The 22768-nt window shown below is 46.7% G+C and overlaps 1 protein-coding gene across 3 annotated transcripts; it reads right to left on the bottom strand.

Annotated features, from left to right (window-relative positions):
* Positions 1 to 1806: 1806 nt before the first annotated feature.
* On the bottom strand, positions 1807 to 20640 carry IP6K2 (inositol hexakisphosphate kinase 2). 3 transcript variants are annotated; one of them, XM_031607894.2, is made up of 6 exons: positions 20435 to 20640; positions 8955 to 9251; positions 6646 to 6868; positions 5773 to 5948; positions 3992 to 4167; positions 1807 to 2591 (listed from the first exon to the last, which is right to left on the bottom strand). In XM_031607894.2, the coding sequence occupies exons 2-6, from the start codon at positions 9154 to 9156 to the stop codon at positions 2094 to 2096; spliced, it is 1275 nt and encodes a 424-aa protein (XP_031463754.1). In that variant the 5' UTR covers positions 9157 to 9251; positions 20435 to 20640; the 3' UTR covers positions 1807 to 2093. The 3 variants fall into 3 exon arrangements, with proteins under 3 accessions (XP_031463754.1, XP_031463764.1, XP_090004335.1); XM_031607904.2 differs by lacking the exon at positions 20435 to 20640 and adding an exon at positions 20046 to 20193; XM_090148209.1 differs by lacking the exon at positions 20435 to 20640 and having other exon boundaries at positions 8955 to 9338.
* Positions 20641 to 22768: the final 2128 nt, after the last annotated feature.

The following is a 22768-nucleotide window of genomic DNA, read 5'->3' as shown; positions in this document are numbered from 1 at the left end:
AAGAACCCATGGAGCAGAAGGAAGGACTGCTGCCCTGCACCCTGCCCAGCACACACCAACTGCACCTGAGCGTTGTGTCCTTGCACACACACAGGGGCTCTGGGAGCACCCAGGGCCACGCTCACACTGCTCCCAGAGCTCCCAACCCTAGCAGCAGAACAAAGAGGGCTTGTTCTGCAGGCAGCTTGCATCAGAGCAAATGCGATTGTTCTCATCGGATTTTATGAATTCCCTCCAGAGTTCATACGTAACAGAAGTCCATTAGAGGACTTTATCCCTGCTAATTTCAGACTACAAAGTCAAACCGTGTATCAGATGAATCTGCACAGGCAGGCTTATTTATGCGCAGCAGCAGTGCCGGGTGACCGCAGCCTGCCAGGAGACTGTCATTAGCTCATTAGCAGAGGGCATCACATTTAAGCAGAACTGAAAAGGAAACGTCACGTTGCTGCAGGCGATCCCGCTCCTCGTTCCCGGTATTCTGACTCACACCTAGAGCACATCGCAGAGGACAGCAGGAAGTTTCACTGATCGCTGCCCAAGGAATTTTGCAACCCGAAGTGCCAAGAGTAAACAGCTCCTGAGCACGCATGGCTCACGGCGGCGGCAGCAGCTCAGCAGGGCTCTCTGTCAGCTGTGCTAGGCACAGGGGCACATGAAGCACAAGCACACTACCACCTCCTTGCAGCAATCCTCCATCTCCACGTGCAGCTGCAAAACAGCAGATTGAGTGCAAAATGTAAATGCACCTCTTTGACACCGCCGTTGGTTTGCATCTTTGTACCGTGGAACAAACAAGAAAAGCAACCACAAACTAATGTTGCAAGAGTAAAGGTTAAAAAAACCTCTACGAGAAGTACAAAAGAGCACAGGACAGCCACTGTAGACACTTCGAACAGAACCCAACAGCAGCAGGCAGGCTGCCTCCCTGCCCATTGCATTCCTGCTCCAGCTCCGTGCACTGGTACCCAGGGGATCAGGAGGAGCTCCCCCACTTCTGCAGCAAAGGTCAGGCCAGGGCCAGGATCCCCAGCACCGCCCCCCAACCCAAACCTCATTTCCACATGCCCTTGTTGTTTTATCCTCAGCAAATGCAATAAGACAGCAGAACTTCCACACCATTTTGCTCTTGCACTGGCATGCTGACTTACAAGCTTACCAAGAGGAAAAGTCAGCCAACTAAAAATGTTTGGATGAATAAACATCCCTCTTTCCAAAGAGGAACCAGTAGGGTTGCTCTGTTATCTTTACTTCAATTATTCACCCATCTTCTGACATTCTGACACTTCTTTCCCACCTCTTTGTCCCAAGTAAGATTTTAAGCTGCTTAAGATAACTTGCAGGCTCTGCAGCTCTGCCCTACCAGCTGCTATTACAGCTAATCCTGTAGGAGTTTCTTACGTATGGTTTGGCTCATCTTAGATTAGGAAAATTTATATAGAAACGGGTTACACAGCAGGAGTCAGTTTACAAGATCCCAAAATAGGAAACAATTTGTTGGCTATTATAAGCCAACAGTCAGCCTTTAACTCAGCCTTCATCCCTCTGGTCCCTCTGAGGCACCTTCTTTCAGCTCACATAGGCCCTGCTCCCCAGGAGGTGGGTGCTCCAGATGCTGGCCAGGCCCCAGCTCTCCATTGCCATGGTTCTCACTAATTGTTCTGGACAGGAGGCCCAGAAGCAACACATTATTCCATGCGTGGTCTAATGAAAGCTTTGGTGTTCTAATGCTGTTTTTGCATAACACCATCAGAAAGATCTCAACTTTATCTCCTCCTCAGTCAGCAGCAACGACAGAAGCATCACTTACAATGAACAAAAAGAATTTTATTGGAACGTATACACACAGGGATAACAGAGGTATCTGAGTAATCAAATATGGAATGTTTAAGAAAGTTAAAATAAATAAGGATACTAAGTTTTGCCAGTGCTAGGTCCAGCACCAATATAAGTAAATGCCCTCTGAACAAGTCTGACTCAGACAGGACCATCCCTGCAGAGTCTGTAAGGATTCCTACCACCAGAAAGTGGCCAATAATTTTGGAATACAGAGTCACGACAGTGCGCTTTCTACTGATGTGCATTCACACTGTTTATTCGCTATTTTCGTCTCTTATTTCTTTAATAATATCTATTAAATTCTGAAGTCCAAAAACGTAACCCGTGTCTTGGCCCTCATGCACCACGCTATCTTCCCCATAGTACTTGCAGGTGGTGTGGGCAAAGTCTATCATACGGACATCAACAGTACTAGCAGTCGGTTTGTAGGCATACGCTCCTGCCGACTCATCTGAAGACTCCTCTGAAAGGTCCTCCAAGTCCTCCGGGTCCGAGTCGACAGCAACTTCCTGCCTTTCCTTCCCATCATAGATGATCAGCAGGGAGCTCGAATAGAAGCGGTAGGACTCCTGTTTCTCCAGGACAGACTTGAGTTCAGTCAGTTTTTTAATAACAGATTCAAAGAGTTCCCTGCGCAGGTATTTGCCGTTATGAAAGAACTGGTAAAGTGCTTCTTTAAATCCTTGGACTGAAAGCTTTCTTCCATGGTACTTATTCATGAACATCAGCTGGCCAGTGCCTGCCTGGTACACCTGTGTATTCAAGCACACACAAGAGAAAAGAAGAGTTAAAATCGTGGCAATGCTGACCAGAAGGCTGCTATGGAAAGCTCTTCCATGATGATATACTGCTCTCTTAACACTGCTCTTGAAAAAACTGTTTGCAACAACAGATCCAGCAGTGTCTACGGAACTTGGAGGCTCAGAGGAAGTGGAAAATTCTTTCAGTTTACATTTGAGCTTTTCCACTTGGAATGTATGATTGAGGAGTTTAAGCGAGATTAGAAAAGCTGTGGCCAAGATCTCCATTCAAGATACAACTTGTACCACAGCCACTCAGACACCGCCTGCCTCTGCTCACAGGCATACCAGTTAATTCCCAGAATGCTGTGCTCAGAATGGGACAGCAAATGTTGTTTTAGAAAAATCAAGGTGTACCACCCCATAGATCTCCATATTTCCAAGAAGTTGGAGGTACTCCTGCACCAAGATTACTTCCTATGGGAAAGCACTCCATACAGCACACAGAAAAAATGCCAAAATAATTCCATAAAGTAAACACTAGAGGTACTTCTAAAGCTCCTCCTTGTTTTCCACCACAGGTCTGTACTGGAGGGCAAACTGCAAGCCAGCCAGCTCAACTCCCAGCAGTGTGGTTAAAAGGCAGAAACAAAAGTGTGGGAGCTGTCTCGTGCTTTTCTCAGAATTTCAACAGTGAGCTGAACACCAATCATGCCAAGAGTCATGCTGTGGAACAAGTCCCAGCAAACACTGCTGGCATTCCCGGAATCTATTGGACAGGAGGAGAGAGGCTTCGGAAAAGCCTCAAAAACAAACAAGCTCTTTCCCACTTGTCACTCTAGGAAATACAGAAACAAGTAAACAAAAACTTGGGTGAAAGTCCACGCAAGTATCTTATTTGGTCCCTACTCTTATCACACTTTCTAACCCACTTCACAACAAGCCTACTTTAAACAAAAATCTACAGCTTTTCATAGTTCGAAAGACAGAACTGATAGCTAGTTAACACTTTGGCCAATTTCCATGTTTTATTCAAAATGCATATTCCAGGAGATATGAAGAAATGCATATTCCTTCTCTTCAACTGTTTCTTATGCTTATCCTGAGATGTTAATCAAATCAGTAATTTTAGTACACAATTTTCAATTACTATTATGGTGCAGGAGCCTGTTTTCTTACTCAGAGAACACAATCCCTGTGATGCAGGAGCTGCTACAGGTTGCTCCTGCACATGCTGCTACCTTCAACTGTTAAGTCATTCACAAAAGCCTCATTTCACTGATCGAAATGAAGAAAGCATCTCAAGGACAACAACACAAAGGATTACTATTGAAGCAAGAAATGAAAGTAAGAGAAACAATCAGAAACAGAAACTTGTCCATTGCCTTACAAGCAACTCGTTTTCCTCTCACCTGCATGCCACAAACTCTGACTCCAATAACAGCTGATGTACTCTGCTGACATTTACGGATTTGGTTAGCCTTCTTCTCTTCTGATGCATCATCTCCATGCTGTCGGGTTCCCATTTTAAGGTCCAACACACACGGTACTTCATATCGAGATGTCAGGTTTTCCAGCAAAATGAATTCTGGAAATGCTAGTTAAGGAAAAATCCTCACAGTACAATCACAGGATTTAAAAACCGTTACCAGAGACATTTTAGTGCCATCATTCCAATCATAAGTATGCCCACTAAACAGTAGCCTATCAGAACTTGGTTGCAAACACATGGTATCAAAGTACTTGTCTACTCCTAGTTATACTGGTCTCTAGAGAAGATAAATGAGACAGGTGATTTCTTTATTTACAGTAAGTGGGAAAAATGTAATTGAGGTCACAGACAAAGTCTGGCAGACAAACCACAGATTCAGAACAAAGTACAGCCTACAAATACTTCAGAACACAAGATCTGCTTCTGAAATATCACACGCCTCCTAGATAATTTAACAATCACCTACAGTGAAGCAGTGACAACTTTGTGCAGTCACAAAGTACTTTCTCTCACTTTGAACAGTTTATTAATCACTGAGATGTTCTGGTAATTCATTCACCAGAACTCCTCACACACAAGGATTTGCTTACCAAAGCATACAGATATCAATATTTTTGCAGGATTTACTGGCTGCATGCAAGCCTGCACATAGCAGGACCTCCCCCAACCACACTAACAGCACCAATGTTGGAAAAGACCCCCAAGATCATCCAGTCCAACTGCCCACCCATCACCACCAAGACACCACTAAACTGTGTCCCTCAGTACAACAACTTAATGTTTCTTCAACATCTCCAGGGACGGTGATTCCCTGGGCAGCCCATGCCAGTGCATCACCACTCTTTCAGAGAATGTTTCCTACAGTGAACAAGTTGGAATGTCTTCCAACCTGAGGCCATCACTTCTTGTCCTATGGCTAGTTATGTGGGAGCAGAGCCCAAGCCCAATCCCCACCTTGTCACAGCCCTCATTCAAACAGTTGTAGAGAGAGATGAGCCTCTTCTTCTGCAGACTAAACAACCCCAGCTCCTTCAGCTGTTCCTCATAAGACTTGCGTTCCAAACCCCTCACAGCTTCACAGTCCTTTTCTGGACACATTCCTATGCTCTGCCTAAAGTTTAAGAGCACAGAAGTGTGCCTCAGCTTTCCTGCAGTCACTGCTTTTTTTCTCATGCTACCATCCTGACAGTTTATATTCAGCTTGTCTTTATCAAAAAGGCTCACTACGAGGAGACTATCAAAGCAGACAACTCTTTGTATTAGAACATCCCACCCTATATTTAAGACAACATTGAGAAGTTGCTGAAAAGGGAAAGCAGCTTCTTTCTTCAAGTACTGATCACAGTAATGGCTCTCACCAAGGGAAAAAAGAGTCACTTAACTTCTACCCTCCTCCAAAACATTAGTAAGTTGGTTTTGTGGAAGATCCCAAACACTCTAAAGCCTTTCCATTAACTAAGTCCCAATTGTAGATGTAAGTTACTTGGATTTCCCAGCCTCGCTACTTCACAGCACGCTGGAAAAGCCTGTGTTCTGGAAAGTGCTGACAATCCCTTCCAAGTCACCATGTAAGTGACTGCTTCACAAAGCCTCCCTGGGTTGTAGTTAAGCCTGCACTGAATTTTTATCTGTCATGTGCAAGAAATAAAAAGCAGAGCTCTACTCATTCCACTGCCATGAAGCATCTTCAGGAAAGGATACTATATTGATTTCGATGTTTTGCATTTTCCTTCATCCGCTGTAACTGCTGCTGGTGACATTTCATGCTCCAAGGATTATGTTGCTTAAGCTGCGAACTAATATTTCCTTTTTTCTCTACAGTGTAATACAAAACTTCAGATTTCTTCAGCCACTCAAATTCTTCCTCTAATTTATGACTAGAAAACAGAATAAAGCATCAGATTAGAAGTGAAACACAATAATGAACACTGTTTATAAGGTTAAACCCTGTGAGGTCTATTTTACTTGCTTTCTCTAACGGCTAGCACTAAGGTTTTTTTCCTTCCTCTACATTCAGACAATTTGCACATCAGTAATACATCAACCATGGAAAGCTACTTCCACATTGGTGTAAATTAGCATACAGCTAAATATGTTACAAAACATGCAGTAATTCATTCTTTACCCGTCTGAATTACTTCCAAAGAAGTAAGGGATACCTTAAGGTTTATCCCTTGCTAATGTGTTTTCTAGCACAGTACTTCACAGCTCAGAGAGCTCACAGCAGGCATAATTATAAGAAAATGTGAGGGAGAATATGATTAATGCAGATAAAACTGGTTTCCTACTACAACAGTACAACTGGAATTTGATGGCTTGATTGTAACACATCTTTCATACAGCACTGGAAAACCTTTCTTAGTTAATCACAGCAAAAAGCAGTCACCATGCTATCAGGGTAGTTTCACAACTGAACCTGACTGCAGTGAAAAGGTCAGGAAAAAAATGAAAGAAATGAGAACAGAAACTGAAAGCAGAGATCTGGAGAGTTCTCTGGAATTCTGGAGACCTTATCCCAGTTTGACAGCAGTGTTTCTTCAACACTCTACATCCCAACTCTCCCTTTAAACCTACCTTTTCATTTTTTCCTCTTTCCTGTGCTGTCGGACCCACTCCTTAGACAGCTTCTCATTTTCTAACAACACTGTCTTTTTGTTAGTCCATCGCAACAGCTTACTTTTGGGTTCACAGTCAGAATTATCTAAGTTCTCCAAGTTATCGTGGTCCCCATTTAATGGATATGCTATTAGACATAAGTTTCCATCTTCATCCTCTTCAAAGCTCACTGACACCACACCTGAAGAGAGAAAGGACATAAGCAGCTGTGAATTGCTGGAGCAATAAGCAAGCCTTTTACAACATACAACATTAAAAATACAGCAACTTTTGTTTTTTTCTCTTACCCTGGTCCTTAGTTTCTATCTTGCCACAGGACAAACCTCATTTGCCAACTTAACAAATATCAAAAGACCTAGACAAAGATGATACCTCAAAAAAGACAATTTATCATAATGACAAAAGAACAATACAAAAAAAAAATCTGTTCTCTCCAATTCAGAATCAAGTAAGAATCAAATAATAACAGGAGACGATTTCAATTAATAAAAACGTTTATTAAAAACCTGACTGGTCTGACCCTAAATGAGATGTCAAACATGTTAACAATTTGCAGTGAAAAGTGATCTGCACAAAAAAAAAATCCAAACAGACACTGAAAGCCTTAAGTTTTTGCATGACAGCAAAGCAAAACCCACTTGTCCAAACAGGATTTAGTCAGCAGAACCCCAGGGGAAAGACTTGCAAGCAGAGCAAAACAAGATGACGTCACATTACAGTAAAACTAGTCCAAGCGCTTCCTTCTTAAAACACTACATTGAATTACACATTTTCTTCTTTTTGATATATATTTTATTGATAGCAGTAATGCAGTAGTCTTGTGAAATAGACAACAAAATGCAATGCAGAACATATCTGTGGTACACAGAGACAGTGAACCTTGAAAACACTTTTCTCTTATCCTCCCTCTCCAGAGGCTCTGGAGCACCACACTGCATTTTGAGTCCCAGCAGAGTGCTCTGACACAGATGGCCCTCATGCTAACATTAGCATGTTTCTGGGCGTACTTAAGAAGCCATAACAATGTCTGAATTGGTTTCTAGTTTATTTTCCAGTCACCTCTCCTTATCCTCAAATCAAGCCACCTGCACAGTTCTTGCAGCTCATCTTTGGGCCAGAGGGAGAGGTCTCGGCGAGAGATGGGCAGGCAGCTCTGACACCTGCAGTGCCCGGGGGAGGGGGGTGCAGAAGCTCTGACTGACACTCCTGCTGCCACAAAGGGAAGGACAACAGGAAAAAGAAGGGGGAACCAGCTAGCAAATGGCCTTTATCCTGGAAAAATAATAACAGAAGGCCTGAGTGAGGCCCCCTTATCCCCTAAATCCCTCCCTCACTCCCCAGAGAGCCATACAGACCGGTACAATCATTCTATTACATTTTGAAAAGGATCACTCAAAGACCACATTTTCTTCCAGTCCCAAAGAATTCGTGTAAGAGGTGTCAGTCTCTGCCAGCACGCAGGCAGCACCACTGGGAAACATCTCTGAAGTCTTCTGCCAGTTTCACAAACAGTGCAAAACGGTCACCCTTACAGCTGTTAAAATCAGTGTGCCATAAAAAGCAACTCCATTTAAAAAATGCTTCAGTCATTATTTATTAAATCACCAACCAACCATTGATGGAATAACAAAGAAAAGAATTTCTGTTAACTAGAGCAATGTTTAGGAGAACTGGAATTTCCACTCCTACATAAGATCTGACTCAGCCTCATCACGGCTATTTGATCCTTGCCTACCTAAATGCCATGGATTTTCGTTGCCTTAATGACAGAAACAACACTGCAAATATTTAACAAGACACATCACCAATGTGTATTTATTGTGATCAAAATGAGAGTGAAAGGACAAACCCCAAAATAAGTGAGATCACAATTAAGCTTACATACAACACCACACAACTTATCAAATTCCTGTAAACAGACATGAAACAAGTGGAGAAAATTAATTACAAATCCACAAAAAAAGCAGCAGATAATTGCTGAAAACATCCACAAGCTGTTAGCAACTTACCTACGCCTAAGGGAGATATATGGGCTATCACCAGCAGAGCTGCTCTACTCTACTGCTGTTAGGCAGCCCAAACACCAGCTGGGCAAGCATTTCCACCCTGCATCTCCACAGCCTGCCTCAGACAACATCAAAATACATGAAAAGAAAACCCCCAAAACCTCTTCCATGCAGAAGAGATTTCAGAGACAGCAGAGCACACAGCACACTGGTATTGCAGAAAGCAGCAGCCTGACCCCATGCTGCGGTTTGGTAACTTACCCTCGTACTGCGGAGTGAATTTACGCATTTCTGTTGGGAGAGTCTCATAGAACTGGTGCTCCCGCTGGATAAGGGGCTTACAGATCGTCTTGTCATTAAAGCGGAGGACGCAGGAGTGTCCCCCGACCTGGTGGACAAAGGGCTCGAGCAGGACTCCCTTGGAATAGTGCTCCACTTCCATAGCTCCAAATGCTGGGCTCATCCTTGTAGCGCATTAGACAGAGGGAGGCGACGGCGTGAGGGCGGTTCCGAGGCGGAGGTCCCGGAGGCGCGCAGGCAGAGCTCCAGCCCAGCGGTCTGTAAGGCAAGCAGAGGAGCACCGAACTCAGCCCCGCGCGCCGCTCAGCCGGCGCCGGACTGCGGGCGCGCTCGGGACGCGGCCAGACAGATCGCCGCGCCTCGCCCCGCCCACCGCGCCTCAACCAATGGCAGCCGGCGACGGGCGGGGCCAACAGCTCCCGTCCTCCCGCGCCTGCGCAGTGCCGGCGCTGGGCGGGCCGTTCCGGCACGCGGCGCAGCAGCACCGCCCCTCTTCCCCCTGCACCCACCGGGCGCGGGGTCACGGAGCGGAGCTCAGCCCGGTCTGCCTGCCCGTAAAATTTTAGTTGAGTCGCTCTAATTTTAGACAGGAGCTTTAATCATTAACTTTTTGCAGCGAAAACAGGCTTCTACTTATTTCGTTTGAGTAATGATCTTCAGACAACAACGCACTTAGTTCAAAGGGACCACAAAGCGTTCCAGGTCACGGCTCTATTTTTATTTGCCCTCCTTTGTTACCCGGCGGCTTTCCATTAACCCGAGAAGCAGCGCTGCGGGCAGCAGCACACCGCGCACGGCGCGCCCCAGCCGCGGGGGCATTAGTGGAGTGAAAGCACCACTTAAGGACACGGATCGATCGTTCGGTTCCAGCTCCGGGAATGTTTACCTGCACCACGGCTAACTGATCAATATTCTACTCACTACACAACATTTCGCTGTTTTTTCTCCCTTGCTTTCAAGAACTGTAACAGCATTACCAAATTAGCAAGCTTCCCTTCCAGCACATTCCGTCACCGCGCTGTGACTGTGTCCGCAGAGACGCCCGCAGCACGACACGCACCTTGCAGACAGGCAGGTCGGGACCTCTCGGTGTCACCCCAGCCATTTCCCTACTGCAGCAGTTCCACATCTCTCCAGAGTTGTAATCGGGATTTCCTTGCACCAGCAATGCTTCTGGTGCCTCCCAGTGCAAGGCAGAGGTTTGCTGGTGCTCCCTGGGGGCAGAGCTCAGCATGCATAAGACCCCAGGGGGAGCACAGCTCCGTGCTGGCACCAGTTACTGAACATGGGCACTGCAAGAGGGGCTCTTTCCGAGACAGCAGTACAGTTCTGTGAGCACCTTCCTGATTACCCTTGATATAGAAACACTGACTGGCAGCAGCAATTCTGGCTCCTGAATAGCACCAGTCCTACTGCTGCAGAAGCTGCACCGGGAGCTCAGCCTTACAGACACTGCTCCAACACAGGGCTGTGTAGCAGAAAGCACCTGCAACACAACCAGTGCTCAACACCTTGTTTACCCAATGCACCTTCAGTGAACTCATTAGCAGCAGCTCAGCTTGTTTGCTTCACACGTGCCCAAGCGGTGCAGACAGCACTCCTGCCCACAGTGCAGTGCATTACTTGGCAGCAGTGTTCCCAAGCACAGCCCCCAGCAGGGCTGCTCACACTCTTTTGCTGCTTCCTGAAAAACACGGGTCTGGCAGCACATCATACAGCACAGCTTCCCATTCAAAGGCTAACAAAGCAAGTTTTTTTATAGCTTTGATATTATAAAAATAGCAGTTATGCAATATTTAGAGGAGGGAGGGAGAGCGATGTTAGAAACATCTCCACAAGCCAAACACCGTGTGCTCAGCATGCATGGCCACAGGGCAGATGTGAAGGCTGGAGAGACAGAGGGAAACTCACACCAGTAAAGACAGCTCACTGTGCCTGTATGAGTGAGCCCTGCTGCTCTTGTCTTGCTGTAAGCCTATAATGCGTGTAAGGTCTGAACAGGGCAGCAGTGCCCAGAAAGGTGATATGCCTGCATGCCCCACCAGTGATTTATATCTCAGTGAATCAAGCAGCTTAAGTTGGCATTGGGAACAATTACTGTATTTTACCCATTCAAGATATGAAAGGTATCTGAGTTCAAGTTGTTTCCATGCAATGAAGTGGCCTTCAGAGGTATTCTCATTAGCAGGTCACAGCAAAAATAGCCCTAAGATTTTGCTCTGTAATGCTAAAACCCCAGAATTTTCACTACAAACAATGTGTTTGCTATTCTAACTTCACCTAATATTGGGAATTTTGCACTCAGCTTAACAGAATCACAGAATCTGAGTCACAACTGTAAGGCCCACCAGAAACACTCTGTACCATCCCATTTACAAACACCATGCTTGCACAAACAACCTTGCAAACACATCAGATTGGTTTTACTTCTTTCAAAAAAAAAAAAAACTAACATAAGTCTGGCTGCTTCTGACAGCAGAGATCTCAGCCAGGATGAGCACAACAGTTTACACTGCTTTTTCCCCATTCCATGCCCCACTTGTTTTCAATGCTCTTTAGGCAGGACAGAGCACACAACAGCCATCTTCCAGCATCTTTCCCAGATACCAAACTCAGCATGCTCTGCCCTTCACCATACGCTCTTATTTTCATCCACACATGACAATGACTATAAAAGAACACCACCATTAACTCACATTTTCAGTGTTTTAAGATGCATCTTGGGTGACTCCACTCTTTGGCAGGTATTTTATGCCCTTACTGATTCTTAACTCAGTCTGATACGTGACTGCACGAATGAATACATCCCCTGGAGATCCCAATTAAGCACCAACTCCCTCCTTCCTAACAATCTCAGTGAATAACCCTTTTCCCAACAGCTGAACTGCTGGCTGCAAACCACCTTTCTGACCCCCTATTAAAGCTGGGCTACCCTGAGCACAGATTTGCACACACCAGGGCCCACCTGCAGCCTCCAACAACCCCCACTAAGCCATGCAGAGACACAAATGAGGCAGCAAAGCTTTCTGCCCTCCTTCCCACAGCTCACTGCACAATGCAAAAGGGAAGCTGCCTGCCAAGCTGAGCTGCTGCAAAATGCCCCAACCCCACAGAACTGAAGATGAGTCCCTCCTACAGATTCCAAGGAAGCCAAGCCACACAGATGGGCAAATGTGAGAAAGCAGAAAACCAGTGACCGACCGGAAATGATGAAGAGAAAGCTGGTTCAACCTGAAGAAATGAAAACCAACTGAGAAGGGACAGACAAATGTGCAACCATCAACATGGAAAGCACCAAGTGAAGTTTGTGAGACACCCACCACCTGCTTTGTGCACACTGGAACCTTACTGAGGGCTCTGCTGGAAGTCACTGTCATGTGCAAAGAGAACGACCTTCACAGCTGGACCAGCATAAGCACACTAAGAACCTGCAATACACCCATCTGTGTGGGATTTTACTGGCACATTCCAAACCCTTACGTGAACGCACTACAGGCAAGCCTCCTCTTCTGTTATCAGCACTGCCAGTCTACTGCAAATAGCAAGGTATAATCCCTGAATACAAAGCAGAGGGATGCAACATCAGGATGTCAAAACTGTTAGGATAAATGCTTCCTGGTTTCCCTAAATGCAAGAACAAAGACACAGGGCAGTGGCATGCTGCAGATCTGCAGCATCTGTTAACAAACCTGCCTGGTGTCTGCAACACTCCAGTCTGCATCTCAGAAGGCTGCTCTATCAAGCCTGCTTTAGAAGACTGATTAGACTGGGGGAAAGGTACAACTTTAAACCATGGGTCTGTGACTACCCACACTACTTCGTTACTTATAAATACTGGTAAGAAAAAAAATGCTGAGCTGTAAGTTCCTATGCAAATGAACTTATTTTTGTGTTCTTCTGCAGCAAATCAATCAATATAATGATCTTTAAATTGTCATTCAGTGACACGTACTCAGAGATGAGCAAGTACGAGGTGTTGTAAAAATACTCAGCAGGAACAGTTACAGGAGTTAAATATCAATTCCTCCACACCTACACATAGAGACAATGCATGCATTCACTTTCCAAGCAGCAAGACTTTGGCTCCAGGCTTCACAGGTCAGTGATGAGGCAACAGGAGCGCAGCACTGTAAGATGTGCTCAGCACCATCAGCTCACCTGCTACAAAGCAGAAGTTCTGCCTGCTGAACATACAGTGCTTGGTCTCTTTTACTGGTCTATCCCACCTGCTTCTTAGAAATATTGATACCAAACAGTTTTTTCTTCTAATCTGTTTTTACTAAACCGCTGGCAACTGCAGCATCACAACCATGTAGGTTGGAACAACAGAAAAGCTTCACCAGACAAAAAGAAAGAAAATTCTTTCAAGTTCTTTACTTAATCACACTTAGTTAGACTGAACCTAGGACCCAGAATTATGCATAATTCAGGAATAGAGTTATACAAAACATGTTTGCAAAACCCTTTTGGGAAAGTGGTAGAGCTAAGTAGACAGCAGTCTTTGCTCATATCAAGGTAGAAATCTAATCTTATTTTTGACATCAGACCACTAACAAATGGAAGAATGCATACTTATTATTAGATGGAAAGTATCTGTTCATCTAGAAATTAAAGCAGCAGCACTTGCCCTCCTCCAGTTACAGGAACTCCTATTTCAAGCTATATACATTTTCCTGTTGTATTACTGCAGAAATGCAGCAATAAAACCCGAAGCAAATCCACTGGCATTAGCTTTTAAAAAAAGATCTGTGCTCTGTGCCAGAGCTCATCCATCACTGGCACGTGACAAGCAAAACATAGCTGAAGTATTCAGCTCTAAAAAAAAAAGTTCCAGCCTCTTTGTAGATCTCTGCTAGCTTTACAGATCGTCAAAATTAGCAATAAACTTAAAAAGAAAGGTCAGGGTTGTTGAAAACACCTGGAAATACCCCAGGTTCCTCACACCAGGCATGTGGCACCCACAGACCAACTCCACCGAGAGCAGAGGAGCAGTGCAGCTCAGTCTGCAGGAGCCAGCAGTGCACAGCAGCACCTGCTGCAGGCAGCCCTTTCTGCAAGAAGCACTGAGCCCTTCCTACCCAACACTAACACTGTCTGCGACCTACAAACAGAAGATAAGGCATTCCAATGCCTATACACGCATAAAGATGTGCACTTTGTGCATAAGGAACAAACAAAAAGCAGCATTTTTGCTAGCTCCTTTTAACCATGGAGTTGTTTTCCTCCAAATACAAGCAGCAACACTTACTATGAGAAAAACACTGCCCCACAAGTTGAGACGTGCATTTACAGCTGTAAGTCTGGAACAGCTGCAGAGCTGCCCTTGCAGCAAGTATCAGCAGGACTTCTGAACGCAGCCCGAACAGATGAAACTCAGAATTACACAGCACACATATCTGTGGATAACACACTAACAGCACAAACACGTCAAAGAAATCTGCTGTATCACGTTCCATCACTGCTCCTCACACAGCTGCTGTCCCTTACCATGCCAGCTCAGTATGACTAGGAGAAACCCACAGCCCTCTCACTTGTCTCAGAACACAAGAGAGTAACCAAGGCAATTCGAGAGCTTATACAGCTTTTTCTTAGCAGATGAAGCCACTGAGCTGAGGGAGGGAAGCCCTCAAACCTCAACAAGGAGATCAGGGGCTCTGAACAAGCTTTAGAGATACCAAAAAGCACCAGCTTTCAGCTCTCCGTGCGCCCTTTGTAATCTGCAAGTTTAACAATTACATAAACAAAGCTCTAGCAAAACACCAGCTTTATGTCCCAAAGCTATTTAATCTCCCTGAAACAAAAATAAAGCCAAGTTACAGGTTACTAAGCATACTCTGCCAGAAAAGAGCATGCAATTCTAACCCATGCAGTATTTCCAGGGACTGTGTAATTTAAGAGCTCGTCTCTTTGCCATGTAAAAATGCCATGGAAACTAAGAAACCTGAACCACCAAAACTAAGCTACTTAAACTTCCTATTTAGAAACTGATCCATCCTAGAACAGCACTCTGACACCGCTGGCCAAAAACACCGGTTGCTATAAAAAGACAATGCTGCCCTTTGTCATGGAGAAACCAAAATAGCTTTCAGCCTTTAATCTTCTGAAAATATGACAGCAAAAGCTAAATTACGTGGATTACACAAGCGAAAGTGCTATTCAAGATACAAAAAACACACCCAGAAATTCAAGCATCAAGGTTAAAATAAACCCATGCATACACCTTTCTCACTGCCACAAATGTAGCAGCCTGGTACTCCTAACCCCTCAATAAAAGAACTGGGCACCTTTCCGAGCAACTCTTGGAGTTGTGACTAAGCTGCTCTATACGTGAAGTTGCTCAGAAGGAAACCTGTCAAGTCTTTCACAAGGGTTGCATTTGATTTATTACAGGAAGATTTCTGTCTGCATTCCCTTCAGAAATCCCCATCCCTAATGCTTACGTGGACAAGCCTGTTAAACTGTCCAAATCCTAAAAATCTACTCAACTCCTTGAGAAAAAGATTCCAGAGGAGCACCAAAGACCTTCTGTAAGTGAACCAGCAGAAGAATGGTGCCAACAATCCACAGTCACATATTCCACGTCTCCTATTTACATGTATATTCATTCATACCATCAGCATATGTCAAATGAAGCTTAGTTCCTTTCAGCTGAAAGCAGTCTCACAGCAAAACAAGACAGACAGCAGTGAGACGTGACAGCCACATTTCATTCTATGGTTCCTCAAATATTGGGTTTGAGACTTAACCTCAGATCAGTCACTGAGTTTTTGCTACCCATCAGCAAAGGTTCATGAGAGTCATTCACCATATCCTACTGCATTTGTTTCAGAATGCACTGAACCACCCACAAACGCATCTCTAACCAAACCACACGACCTGAACTTGCATCCTTAAGGGATCACATATGACTGATTTTTTTACACGCTCCTCCCTCCCCCTCCATGCTTGTTAAAGACACCCTGGAACCAGGTTACAGAAACATTTGGTACCAGCCAGTGACTCCCTAACATAAGCAAGCATGGCTGGCACAAGTGTATCCACTAGCCAAACAAGGATTTGGACAGGATGACTGCCAAAAGCCTCTTTTCTCCTCAAAACCCTGCAATACAGCACCATCATTCATGCTGTGCTCATACTCCAATTGTGTGTTTCTGAAGAACACCACTGTCAGAAAACAAAACATTCCAGGGAGAAATCAAGCTTATGGAAGGTCATGGAAAACTCCATTCTTTGAAATCAAACTGTGTACAGTGATGTTAAGTCATTATTCACCCAGACACAAGAAATATCTGTTCAAAATTTACTTTTGTCTCAATAGAACAACTGCAAGACACTCCCTCCCCTTACCACTCCGTTCAGGGTGGCCACCTCCACATTTATTCCATCTACACCTCACCCTTGAGAGGCTGCTCACTTCCATCAACTCTGAAAACTCCAGTATGAACACATCACATCCATCCAGTTCAGCCTCATGCCTTTACTTCCACTGAACCAACCTTCTGAAAGAGCTAATACCCCACCGACATCAAGATGTTGCCTATCAAGTCAGCAGCTCCACTCTGTAACAAGGTGCATTAGCTAACGTCAGCCAAAAAGTGATAAATAATTGGCCACCATGTTCTTAACCATATATCCAAAGTACAAGACAGATAACGTGCTGTTCTTTGGCAAAAATAAATGAAGAGTAATTGCTAGAAGGAAACTGTCAGCATCAGTAAGCACAAAGTTAGGCAGTGCCCACAATTCCTGTAAGGTTTCAGGCACTATTGAAGCCTTCTGCATCACAGCACCGCGCTGCTATTTGGGTGCTGTCGTCAAAGCCATCTGTGCCTCAAGAAAATAAACCCAGCAATTCCCAGCGCTCATTCTTAACAGATTCAACAGTGCTTGTGAAAATGAGTATTCTGTCCTGGCGCAGAGCTCCCCAAGCTCTAGATGTCAAATGGAGCATCATCAGCCAGATCCAGCTAGTCAGCCCAATTCTGTTAGTTCCTTCCACTTTTCTGAACATCAGCACAGCTGGAACAGAATACAGTGACCAAAACATACAGTTCCACAGAACGGCTACTGTGTGAAATCAGTAATTGCCCTTCCTGCCCGGCCTATTAACTGGCTGGTCAGCAAGTACCCAGCTCCAAACCAGCCACGGCTTGTGCACTCACTGCTTCCCAACCATTCAGCATGGCAGATGTGATGAGTTCATCCTCATCAAGCAAGATTCTCAGAGATCAAAAGTGCTGTAAAAGCAAACTTTTTTTTTTTTCTTCCAATAAAGCAAAGTGAAATTGGACACTGCCTGGTTCCAGCTATCTTCAGTAATAAGTATCTGACAACCAGTACAACAAAAGTGTACTATTATAAAGGTTATTGTTAGTCCAACACATCCCATCAGAGGCACGATCAGGACCTCAAGGATGTACTGTCATACAAATCAAGAAGTGCCCCAAACCATCACTGATGATTCAAAGTTCATGAACACTTTACTGGACATCAGTACAAACAAATCTTCATTTGAACAGTTTTACCTCCACTGTATCTGCAGTATGTCAGACTCTGCAGCAGAAATGTGTGGCTACTCACAGCTCATTACACTGGGTCACCTTTCTTTTTTTTGTTTTTTTTCAAAAATTGAAGAAAAGAATTACATCGTAACAAAAACAGTTATTATGAAAGGCCCAAAATAACATCATCATGAGATATTTCTAAGAAGAGATATAGAAATGTTACCTACAATTAGAACTATACAATGTAGCCTCTTAGTATCTGAAAGCCATCCCTCTTTTGGATGCATTAACCTTGAGCAAGATAGAAAGCCAGGTACAAGAACTAGCGATAGAGGAAAAATCCTCTCCCCTGCAATGGAAAATTTTCATCTCTTCAAGCAAGCCACAGAGATGCTGAGCCGGGCCGGCGTTGCCTAGACACCGAGTGCAGCCTCCTGCCAACAGGGACAAGCTACGCATCAGCAAACCAACAGCTGATAAGTGGATGAACTGAAAGAGAGACAGCGAGTTTTTGCACACACTGGTAAAAAAACCTGACTTCTTCCACATCACAGCACTACCCCCGTTCACTAGATAGCAAAGAACCGTTATGAATATGGAGATATCAGCATAACAGATTAGAATCCACCATACTTAGTTCTTACCTCTACATCTATAGGTATACCTAGAGCAGAAAGTGCAATCAAGCAGATTTTGTTTTTGTTTATCTGCAACTCAGTTTCCATCCTTTCAACCTTGGGCTGCAGTATCTCACTGTGGCGTATTCTACCTGCCAAACAAGTTCTGTACTCAAGCACTGGTGCAGAAATGGTAAGGAAACCAACGAATGTCTTCAGAACAGAAGTTACACCTCAGCCTAGCACCGAAAGCCACATCAAACCACTGTTCACTCCCAACCCCCACTGTCCCCACAGGGACACCGCTCTGCTCCGAGAGGCACACGCCTCACACCAGAACCACTGAGAGAAGCTGATATTTATTCCAAATTGAAACCTTATCTAATTGAGTTTATTTAGATAATAAAGATTTAATGATTAAAAGCGAGTAATGTTTAGCTTATCGTTTTGGGTGGGACTTCCCTATGGAGGCTCTGTCACCAGTAGGTTTTTCACCATCAGCTTGAGAGTAACCTATTCCCAAAGCAAGAAGGCAGGCATCTGAGAGAACAACAGGGATTGGTTTTAAGCTAAGACAGAGTTTAGGTTAGATATTAGGAGGAAGTTTTTCACTCAGAAGGTGGTGACTCACTGGAACAGGTTGCCCAAGGAGGCTGTGGATGCCCCATCCCTGGAGGCATTCAAGGCCAGGCTGGATGTGGCTCTGGGAAGCCTGGTCTGCTGGTTGGTGACCTGCACATAGCAGGGGGTTGGAACTAAATGATCACTGTGGTCCTTTTCAACCCAGGCTATTCTGTGATGCTATGATCTGTGACTGCAGCAGGGCACTGTTACAACAAGGTTCCCCTACTTTCCCCCAACCTCTTCAGAACACAAAAACGTCCCTAAAACACCCCACCTCCACCCCAGCTATCAGAGAACAATGATGAGGCATTACCACAGCACCGACATGGCAGGAAGCCCAACCGCGGAGGGCAGCTAAGTGCTTCTTTCTTTAACATCTTTCCTCACCCTGCTTTTTCAAAGCAGCATGCCTGACAAATGCAAAGTATTCTCTGCAAGCAACTGGTAGGGCAGGAATGTTTGAGAGCACAAAGCCCAGCACTCACATCTCATCACTACCCAGCTGTCCAGCTCCATCCCAAATTGCTCTACCACATGCCCACCCTGATTCTGATCTACTTTGCCTCAAGAATAAATAGTAACATAGAACTGCATTATTTGTATTAGCAGAGTACTGCAGACAATTTATTATTCCAGCAAGCTATGAAGGGAAGAGCTAGGAAGAGAGCTTTTCAATTAAGGTAATGAATCTCAATTTATGGAAAAATACTTGGCCAAGTGTAAGGTCTTACTTTTATTAGAAATAAGTCCATTGGGATGGCTGTAATCCTCACCAAGCACCTTGTTTGTGAGCCCTCCTCCCAAAATCCTTCCCACCACCCTTACCAGCAGACACCTCTGATCACTTCAGGTGTTTATGAAGAAGAAACAGTGCTTTCCAGACTCCGGCAGTTAAATTGTTGCTGCTTCCCATTTATGAATTATAACAGCAGCATAGTAAACAACAACAAATAAATGTTACCTAATGACTCAATTTTGAAGCACACACGTGTGCATGCTTTTGTACGTGAAGCCACGGGACAGGATGCGCACAGATACCAACGTTTCAAGGCAGTTCAAGACCACACAACTCGACGCTAAACCCTCATTCCAACACCTGACCCCAAAGCGCCCAGAGACGGGCACAGCACAAAACCACGCGGGGACATCCAGAATCCCTGCGTCAAAAAATAAAAGCTGACAGACCAGGAGCAATCAAATTCCAGCTCGCGTCAGGAGAGAGACCCGCGCTAAGCACGTGTACTTCGCGCAGTGGAAACGAGGCCAAGGACACATCGGGGCGCGACTCCCACCGGGCCGTTACCCACCAACAGCGATAACGCTGCTGCTCAGAACGCCTCCAGCGCCAGGCCGCGCCGCAGCCGTGCCACAGCCGTGCCAGAGCCGAGCCCCGCGCACTTCCTATTCCCCACACCGGGGGCAGTGGCGGCGCAGCGTTACGCAACGCATCCTCCCGTGCCGCCCGCAGCGCCGCCCGGCCCGCGGAACGCCGGCACCGCCCGCCCCGCACGGCCGAGCCGCCCGCCCCCCCCCCCGGCCGGAGCCCCCGCGCAGCCCCGCTCCCCACCCCCCGCGTTCCAGAGCCCCCCGCCGCCGACGCAGCCCCAAGGGAGACCGCCCCCCCCACACCTCCTTCGCCCCCGGGCCCTCTCGGAGCCCCGCGCCCCCGGCGGGCGACCCGAGCCCCGGCCGTTACCTGAGGTCAGGTCGGCGCCGGCGGCGGCTGCGCCTCTTTTGTTTGTCAGACGTGAAAATGGCGGCGCGGAGCGGGGCCGGCCCTCCCCCACCTCGGCCCGAAGCCCCGCCCCGCCATCGCACCCGCCTCGCGCTATTGGCCTGGCCCTCCCTGCCGCGCGCTGATTGGACGGCCGCCGGCGGCGCTGTTGCTAGGGCAGCCGGGCTTCGGGGCGCCGCCGCGGGACGGGGAGGCCTCCGCTCTCTCCGCTCAGCGCGGCCCGCCCCGCTGCTGGGCCCTCGCTCACGAGCGGCGGCTCCTCGGGGCCCGCGGCCCGACGCTTGTGGTGCGCGCAGCAGCCCGCTCTGCGTGGGGCGCGCGGTCCCGCGGCCTCGGGCCGGACAACGACCGTTGCGGTTTAAATGAGCGCGCAGCAGGCGCTGACAGTGAGCTCAGTGACGCCGCTTTGATCACGTTAATGAGACGGAGCGGCTCCTCTCAGACACGAATTGCTCCGCGCTGCGTTTAAACAAAGGTCAGCAGCCAGCAGCGTGCGGCACGGCTGTGCTTTGCAGTGCGCTGCGCAAGGACCGTGGTGTCGGCGTCGCTACAGGCACTCGTAAAGTCCGGGTCTCTCGGATCGAAGCTGGCCGCCAGCAAACACGTGCGTGGCTTACCGAGGGACCGGCAGCTGTGGCAGGAGATCGTCAGCTCGTGCTGCCGGTTTCAGTCTGTAGTGGCTGCGGACACCCGGTGAACACCAGGGCTCCTGGTGCTGTACGTTCCCTGTGGCCCTGCTGCTGCTGCCAGCGCCGGGCTGTGCCCGTGGGATTACAGCAGCGTTGGGTTTCCTTGGCCTTGCTCTTCTTTCTTCCCTCTAATTAGCCAGGGAGCGATTCCAGGCTACGAGTCACTCCGACACCTCCTGCCTCCCTGCGATCAGCTTTCCTGAGCCGGGTCATGCCGGTAACAAGAAGACGTTGACATGGAGCGTGGCTTGGCAGCGCGTACTGCTGCTCCGCTCTCGCTGCCCCTCCGCTCCCCTGCTGCCCTCGACCACATGTGGCTTGCAGTCACCTCCCTGCCATGGGCCTGCAGGCATGGGTACGGGACTGCTCCCCTGTCTGCCGGGGGAGCCATGGCGCAACCTGAGAGCATCACCCCTGAGCAGCGCAGCTGAGCTCTGCAGGCCCTGGGAGGTGCAATAGCAGCACTCCTCTTGCTGAGTAGAAGGCGATTTGGCACCGCAGCCCCTCAGCACCCGCTCGGGTGGGCACTCTAAAAGCAGGCACTAAACATCCTGCTTCCTCAGGCACCTTTCTCTCCTGTGTGCTCTGTGTGAATGTATACATGTACACACACTTCTAAAAGAGCTGTTGAAAAGTGCCAGGCTGACAGTTTTAAGGAACAAGCGCTTGCCTTTATGAACAGAACTCACACAACATAGGAAGCAGCAGAGAAAATTTCTCTTTGCTGAGTTGCGTTAAGTCCATGAGCTGGAAGAAGCACACTAGATCATTAAGTTAATGTACATTGGTTTTTTTGTCTCACTGCCTAGGAGCTGTTCCTGTTACAGGGAGCAGAGGGACGCTGTAAACTTCTCCTGTTCAATATTATCTTTGTTGTGACAAGGGATGCGAAATTTCATTTATATGAAAACTGAGACCCTGAATCAAAAATGTAAGCCAAAAAAAATGCAGTCGCTTCTCACCGAATCAGCCCAGTTCCAGCACAAGACAGCTTTCTTCTCACTGCGTAGCCCTCATGAGCAGTCAGACACAGCCTGTGCTCTGTCTGCACGGTGCGGTCTGTGCCATTTTTGTGGTGCCTACATTAGTTCAAATGAATGCACATGGTTCTCATTACTGTTTACTTGCAAAACATTTCATGAGATGTTGTGTCTGATTCAGTACACAAGGCAGGCCACGGAAGAGACCAGCGCCTAATTTAATAAGGAAGATGGGAAATGTCATGCTTTAAAGATGCCTTGCACGGAAATAGATTCCAGGCTCTACACTCAGTCCTGATCGGGCCAAAAATAATAATAATAATGTGAGAAGGAAGCTGGAAGGCGAAGAACAATGGGAGGGCTTTCTGTGTGGGGCAGCAGAGAAGATGCCAGAGCTCTGGCCAAGCACCTTCTGTCAGCCCCAAGCAGTTTCAAGCTGAAGGCTGAAGGATGGGGATAAACGCAGCATAACACAGCCAGGCTCTGTTGGCTAGGGTGGGAGCTCAGCTCTGGGATTTCTCAAGAGCTGCCAGGACAAGAGAGGTCACAGGTGTTGGAGCAGTGCTTCCCTGCAGAAGGCTGTGATTAACGGGATATGTTTTCTTCCCTCTAAGTTTCTATTAACT

The sequence above is a fragment of the Phasianus colchicus genome, chromosome 11 (genome assembly GCF_987193195.1).
Source record: "Phasianus colchicus chromosome 11, bPhaCol1.hap1.1, whole genome shotgun sequence".
Classification (NCBI taxonomy): domain Eukaryota; kingdom Metazoa; phylum Chordata; class Aves; order Galliformes; family Phasianidae; genus Phasianus; species Phasianus colchicus.
This window is presented reverse-complemented; position numbering and strand designations above follow the sequence as displayed.